Source organism: Asparagus officinalis, chromosome 3, assembly GCF_001876935.1.
Source record: "Asparagus officinalis chromosome 3, Aspof.V1, whole genome shotgun sequence".
In the NCBI taxonomy this organism is placed as follows: domain Eukaryota; kingdom Viridiplantae; phylum Streptophyta; class Magnoliopsida; order Asparagales; family Asparagaceae; genus Asparagus; species Asparagus officinalis.
In genome coordinates, this window is record NC_033796.1 from 107,331,601 (window position 1) to 107,339,207 (window position 7,607).

The 7,607-nt window shown below is 41.9% G+C and overlaps 1 protein-coding gene and 1 long non-coding RNA gene across 2 annotated transcripts; both read right to left on the reverse strand.

Annotated features, from left to right (window-relative positions):
- LOC109832440 lies at positions 769-1,285 on the reverse strand. The gene is made up of 3 exons (XR_002244772.1): positions 1,255-1,285; positions 1,074-1,172; positions 769-984 (listed from the first exon to the last, which is right to left on the reverse strand). It is a non-coding gene; the product is annotated as an uncharacterized LOC109832440 (long non-coding RNA).
- On the reverse strand, positions 1,349-2,759 carry LOC109835557. Its single transcript, XM_020403525.1, has 5 exons — positions 2,625-2,759; positions 2,216-2,539; positions 2,042-2,119; positions 1,876-1,971; positions 1,349-1,359 (listed from the first exon to the last, which is right to left on the reverse strand). The coding sequence occupies exons 1-5, from the start codon at positions 2,704-2,706 to the stop codon at positions 1,349-1,351; spliced, it is 591 nt and encodes a 196-aa protein (XP_020259114.1). The 5' UTR covers positions 2,707-2,759.

Below are 7,607 nucleotides of genomic sequence, written 5' to 3' on the forward strand. Positions count from 1 at the left end.
AATCAGTCCCGATCATAATAAAATCAGTCCCAACATTATAAATATTATTTATACAGCACACCCATTGTTTTCAATGTTAAAACAAATAAAATCAGTCCCGATCATCATCATCCTCATCACCAACTCCACCTTGTCGAGAAGTCCCAGCCTAAAAATATAAATAAAACGTTATAGAGCAATACGTACATCATCAAAAACTGAATTTTACAGTAAAGTAACAAATTATAAAACAACAAGGCATGACATGCAAGTATAGCAATAATAGAGTATCATGGCATATTCTTACATGTTATATGATTCAGAGAGTTTATGTATTATACGCAAGCACGCACATGTTTTTAACAATGCACGCACACACTCTAACCTCACCCGCACACACGCACGCACCCGTACCTATCTCCACCAACACGCACACACGCACACACACAATACAACACATAGTTGTGTTTCGGAGAGAGATATAGTTTGTGTGTAACAGTTTGTGTGATATCATTTAGTCACATGGCATACTCATAACTAAGTAAGAATTTTATATTTAATTCATTTAATTAAAAAAGAAATATATATATATATTACCTGATCCGCCAAAAATCGTCTCCTATATGCCTCCTGAGAATCAGAAGGCAGAGTCGATATGAACTGGGCGAATTCCAGCTCCCTCTGCTCCCGACGCCTCCGTTCTTCCTCCGCCATCTGGAGTAGCTCCGACTCCTGACGCAACTACCAATCTTCCATCGCTTTCATCTGCTGCTCTATAGTCAGGTCTTGAGAAGAACTGCATCCTGGTGGAGCTGCAGACTCGTAGGTGCTACTGGACTCGTACGGCCGATGCTCGGATCCTCTCCACCTGTATCTGTTCTTCCTACTCGGTCCAATGACCGTCTCGATGATGCTATCCTCCTCCTCTCTACTTAATCGGGTCGGAGTGTTAGAATCGACCTGAGTCTGTGATAATTGCTCCTGCACCTTAGCATGTAATTTCTCCTGCGATATACCAAAACAACCCGGTCAATTCTAACACATTTAAAATGCATTGTTATAAAAATTAAATATACAAATTAACTGCTACTTACAGCCAGATCCCGGTTCTGCGCTTTCTTCACTTCATCGGCGTAATTTGGACTCCAACCAGTCAGAATACGATCTGCAAAATGCCCGAGTTCTCCCCTTCCCTATTTTATTCACATATATCATTAACTCATAACACATAAATTATACTCAAATTGATAACCTAAGAGCTAATATATTATATACCTCAAGCGCCAATTGATGATAATGCTGGCTGAAAGACCTGGAGCCCCCGTGATGCTCGTAACTGCGGGGCGCATTGCGGTTCCTCCTTGCTGTTTCAGCTTGATCCTGCAAAACAATGTTAAACAGATATAATATAGAATTTGAAACAATAAACGAAAATATATACTTCAATAATACCTAAATTTCGGCCGTGTCCCAATAATCGCAAAGTGCAAAAAAATCTACTCCATCTACGCGCTCGTCAAGATGCCAGTAACGCTCCCAATCTTCTGTTCTTTGAATAAAATATTTTTTCTTCGGCTCAAACCGCCACCTCTTGAACGATAGATTGATTTGAGTGAAGCAGTAAGTCCAGGCACAAGCGTAATCGTCAAGAAAGAAAAATCGCTTCAGCATACAATGAAAAAAGAGATACAAATCAGTGTGTTAAACAAAATAATAAAATGACTAATAATTATGAGAATTAAAATAAATGACTCACACATATATATCGCCAACAAGCCACCAGCGCATCAATCCGCTGCGACTTCCACGTCAAATATATGTTGAAGAAATCATGTCTCCTGGCTAAAGCGGCGAGGAAATTGTTGAAAGAGTTAGCAAATGGCCCGACAGGCACGCCGTTCTCCCATCGGATCACGACCCTCCGATGAATATCTGGGATGAGGTTCTGTGGCTTGGTACCACCGCGGCCGCGCCTAGTAGGTCGCTCGGTACCTACAAAAAAAATGAAATTCAGGTGAAATATAAATCAATCAATATCGATAATACAAATTAAAATATTAACAGATAAAATATAAAATATCTGGGACGAGGTTCTGTGGCTTGGTACTACTGCGGCCGCGCCTAGTAGGTCGCTCGGTACCTACGAAAAAATGAAATTCAGGCGAAATATAAATCAATCAATATCGATAATACAAATTAAAATATTAACATATAAACTATAAAAATCTATACACACCTTTCAATTCGAGGCATCTACGCCTTGCTTGTTCATACCTCTGCTGTGCGATAAGTCGCAAATCATGATAAGCATCCCAATCCTCCTTCACCTTGGCCGGGTCGTGGGCTCGCTGATCCGGAATAGAATCCGGCGGTAGTGGCGCAGCTTCTACAGCTGCGCTATATGGCTCATATCGGCGCTCCTCCAATACATCTGCAGCCTGAGGAGGCGACGGCGGCATCTCTGCATGCTGGGCAGGATCAACGAGTGTCTCCGCATCAGGTGGAGCATCTCCTCGTCCTGTGTCCTGTGGCGGCCCGTCATGTGTAGCAGCGATGCGGCCTGCGTAGGAAATGTGAAAAAATAATGTTAGGCTCGTATTAATAGTTTATAGAAATGTACAGATATAATAAATAAATAAAAATACCTGACGTAGAGCCATGTGCGTCGCCTCCAGAATGTCTACCAAAAACTCTCTCAAGCGCTCTCTTACGTAATCCTTTTGTCATCTATACTTTGAAAACATAATGAGTACCCAACAAAACTATAATACATGACAAAAACTGATACATGATAACCAGTCAAACAGATAATATAAAGGCAATACTATAATACATGACACAAACTGATACATGTCCTTATGATGATGTTGAGGCTCTACTCTGCGACCGTGTGCGGTTAGCCTGCGACCGTGTGCGTGCAGACAAAAGGACTGTCCTTATAGTTTTATCGACTCTACCGTGGACTCGTTTTTTGATTTTACGCCTTGGCTCACATATAATCGCAGGTACATCAGGGCGCGCCAGTGCAATTTCATCCACCAGATTATTTTGTGTCAATGAAAACTCAGCAACTGTTTCGTCGGCCAAGATAACATCTTCATGATCTTCGTCAGACACGGCTTCATGAATGTAGGATCTAGGCGGATTCTTAAGGACAACCCATTCGTCATTTTTCATTATATCTTTGACATAAAAGCACTGTTTTGCGTGAGCAGCTAACATGTACTTTTCAGTCTGATATATTTCCTTGTTAAGATTAACGAGTGTGTAACCGTAGTCATCCTTCGCCTTTTTCAGCTCACTCCAACGAACCTTAAACATCACATGTCTGACTTCATTATTAATCCCATAGAAAATCTCCACAATGTCTTCTACCTGACCGTAGCAATAGATTTCACCTTGTATCGGATTTAGATCTTTTGAACTAGCGTATGACAGTTGCGAGAAGGAGCAGAACACACCGCTATTTTGCGTTTGTCGTCTCTCTTCGAAACCGATGGTGTTAAACCTAAAGCCGTTGATACAGTAGCCTCCATAACGCTTAACCACGTTAGAAGGACCTCTGGCATATAAACATATTTTCTCAGACAGGTTAACCCCATTCGTAATACGCCGGTCAACCTTTAGGAAAAGAAACATATAAAATATAAATATCTGTTGGCAGGCACATATTTGATATACGAATCAGAAATGTAAATAAATCTTACTTCACCCTTCAGCCATGCAGGGAATTGTCTAGAGTGTGTGTCCATAACTCTTTTATTTTTTGCTCTTTTATTTTTTGTTCTGCATTTAAGAATAGTCTGGACATATCGGATGTGAAGCCTAGAATAAAATCAATTATAACAGTTAAATAGAGATAGTTATTGTGATATGATATGATCTGATTCAAACAGTTAAATACTTACGCCGCGTATATGTTAAATGTAGTATCATTGCTCAAGATATATGTGTGGGCTTGATCTAGCTCCATTCTGGGGAATCTAGTGTCCTCCCCACGATCATTATAGAATGTTCCGTCAATTATTCGTTGGGGACGGTTGAGCCTTGTCTCCACACCCCGCAAGTAACGAGAGATGAAATTCAAACTCTCATTACTTATATAGTTCTCTGCTATCGATCCTTCAGGACGTGCACGATTATGCATCAAATGTTTCATGAAACCCAAATACCTACAAGCATATAGTTTCATGATTTGTGACAAAATAAAACTGAGTAACGTAATTTAACAAATACTAATTGAGCATTATAATAATAAATACCTTTTCACAGGGTACATCCAACGATATTGAACTGGTCCTGCGATGCGGGCTTCATATGCTAAATGTATTGTGAGATGCACCATGACCGTAAAGAACGAGGGTGGAAATAGAATTTCTATTTTACACAGTGTATTGGCTACACGTCCCTCTAATTCTTCAAACTCCCTGACATCAATCACCTTGGAGCACAACTGCTTGAAGAAACCGCAATATTCTATTACCACCATCGCGAGTTCCTTCTCAGCATGTCGCAACGCAACCGGGAGAAGTTGATGCAATAGAATATGATGGTCATGTGTCTTGAGTCCCAAAATTTTCCTGTCCTCAATATGCACATTTGCTGAAATGTTTGAAGCATAACCATCCGGTGTCTTCACGGACTTTAGAAATAAACACATATTGTGGATCTCATCCTTCGACAGTGTGACACGGGAGGCTGGGAGTTCAAACTTTCCGTCACCCTTATCTATAGCTTGCAGTTCGGGACGGATGTTCAATTCTGCTAGGTCTCGACGTGCCCTTAAGTCATCTTTTGATTTTTTTCCCGTCCTGCAACAAAGTGTTCAAGAGATTCTCGCATATGTTCTTCTCGATGTGCATGACATCCAAGTTGTGACGTATTTTTAAACTTCTCCAATATGGCAATTGATAAAATATGCTGAATTTTGACCATCCATGCGGAAGTTCAGTACCCTTAGAGACACGCCCACGCGATTGGACAGTGCGAGGTTTATTTCCTTTCAAATTGCCTTTGAGAAATTGCTTACCCTTTCCCCTTCCCTTCCAATTTTGCTTCAATATTTTTCTCCTAACCCCAAATGGATTTTCTTTGTTGAATCTTTTCTTTCCAAATATTTTTTTAGGTAGAGGATGTAGAAGCTCAAATATTTCTTCCCCGGTCAGCCTTGGTGGTGCCGGTCTGTTTTCTGGATTGCCGTCGAACTTTCCTACTAACTTTCTGAACTTGTGCCCTGTAGGTAACCATCTTCTGTGTTGCCAATAACAGAACTTGCGGCTGTATTTCAGGAACTTTCCCTCATAATCTGACATGCAAACCGGACAAGCAATCTGACCCTTCGTCGACCATCCAGACAGGTTAGCGTATGCCGGGAAGTCATTAATTGTCCACATGACCATTGCCCGCATACAGAAAGACTCCTTACCATAAGCATCATAAGTGCTGACACCTTTTTCCCAGAGAAGCTTCAGGTCGTCAATTAATGGTTGGAGGAAAACATCGATGTCATTTCCAGGAGAATATCTTCCAGGGATCAAAAGTGACAGTATCATGTACGGTTGCTTCATGCACATCGACGGGGGCATGTTGTACGGTGTCAGCAACACTGGCCAGGTAGACCAAGCAGAGCTCATTACTCCAAACGGATTAAATCCGTCGCTAGCAAGCCCCAGCCTAATATTCCGAGACTCCTTACCAAAGTCAGGGTATATACGATCGATGTGCTTCCATGCCTCACCATCAGCAGGATGTCTCAATTTCCCGTCCTCTTTACGATCGGTCGAATGCCATCGCATATTCTCAGCCAGCTCGGCAGACATATAAAACCTCTGCAGCCTAGGAATAATTGGAAAATATCGGAGAACCTTCACAGGGATTCTGCTCTGTTTATTGGATGATATGCCTTCAGATGTGCCCGTATGTTTTTTCCAGCGTGATACATGACACGTCGGACATTCCTCTAGACCTTCATTACCCTTATTGTACAAGATGCAGTCATTAGGACAGGCGTCTATCTTTTTGTAATCAAGACCCAGGGTATCAACAATCTTGTGAGCTTCATAATAAGTTGTGGGGATGCTCTTCTCGCCGCCTGGAATGACTTTCCTGAGCAAGTCTAATAACATCTCGAAATGTGTAACAGCCATCCCACTGAGTGTTTGGATATGAAGAAGCCTCAGCATAAAAGAAAGCCTTGTGAACTCGGTGCAACCCTCGTATAACGGTGACTCGTTTTCTTCAACAAGTCTCATCAATCGGGCTACATCTTGAAACATATCAGTAGTGTTAACATCACTCGAAGACGGCACGGTAAGAATATCTTCCAACATATCAGTTGTGTCAATTGTCGGATTGTCGACATCAGTAAACTCTTCCTCTAATTGCATCACCTGGACGCCTTCACCGTGATGACTCCAAAATACATAAGAGCTATCAAATCCATTGATTGATAGATGGAAACTCCTTCACCGTGATGACTCCAAAATACATAAGAGCTATCAAATCCATTGATTGACAGATGGAAACTTACGTCACTCCTAGTGAGCATTTTATCATTCCTACAATTCTTACAAGGACAAAAAATCAACCCGCTGAGTGACCGTAGAGGGTTGGTGTCAGAGTAGGCTAAGAAAGCTTCTATCCCATCCTTGTATCGAGTGTCTAGATGCCTTCGATCACGTGGTATGCCCATGAACGATTTGTCAGGAATTGTCCGCATCTAGAATTTAAAAATTAATGGAAGTGAGCATATCCCTACATATATCATTTTAAGTTATAGGACAAGTGTGTGTGATCGGCTGTCAGAGGAAGGCTTCTATCCCATTAGGGATGTAAACATAGCGTGTATATGTATTTACGTGTGTTCAAGTGTACTTTTATTTCGTTAAAATTTCGGCAGTACCTACCCGCTGTTCTCCGAGTACACTATAGTACATGGAGAACAACGAGTAAGCGCCGCCGAAACTCTGACGAAAAGAAAGTACACAAGAACACACGTCAATACATATGCACGCCATGTTTACATACCTAACCCGTCCAAACTGGACAGATCCAATAAATATTTATATATAAGCCCTCCGTCACATACGAGTATGGAAAGGTTATCGGACCGAACACGATGGTATCGTATCCGCCAACAATCCTGTACGCGTATGTGACAAGTAAATAAAGAGATTATATATAGTATTTATTGGACGGGGTATTCTACGGCTCGAAAATATGAGTGTACAGTGTGTGCAATTTCTATGTAATTAGCGATATAATAGTTACGATAAACCCTCACAATCACCTCACCCTCATTGTAACCATCACCCTAACCCGAACCCTAACCCTCACCTTCACCCTCCCCTAACCCTAAACCTAAACCTAACCTAAAACTCACCTCAAACTCACCCCCACCCCCACCCTAACCCTCACCCTCAGCATCATCCCCACCCCCACCCTAACCCTCACCCTCAGCATCACCCCCACCCTACCCCTACACTAATCCTAACCCTAACCCTCAACCTCACCATCACCCCCACACTCACCCTCACATAACCCTAACCCTCACCCTCACTTTCACCTCCTAACCCTAACCTTAACCCTCACCCTCATCTAACCCTAACCCTAACCCTCAACCTCAACCT

Excerpts from the sequence above, each read along its gene's own strand:
- LOC109835557 (XM_020403525.1), bottom strand. The coding sequence starts at position 2,706 with ATGACAAAAGGATTACGTAAGAGAGCGCTTGAGAGAGTTTTTGGTAGA. Across the intron at positions 2,540-2,624 it reads CGCACATGGCTCTACGTCAG|GCCGCATCGCTGCTACACAT; the intron begins GTATTTTTATTT and ends TTTCCTACGCAG. Across the intron at positions 1,972-2,041 it reads AGATATTTTATATTTTATCT|GTACCGAGCGACCTACTAGG; the intron begins GTTAATATTTTA and ends TTTTTTTTGTAG.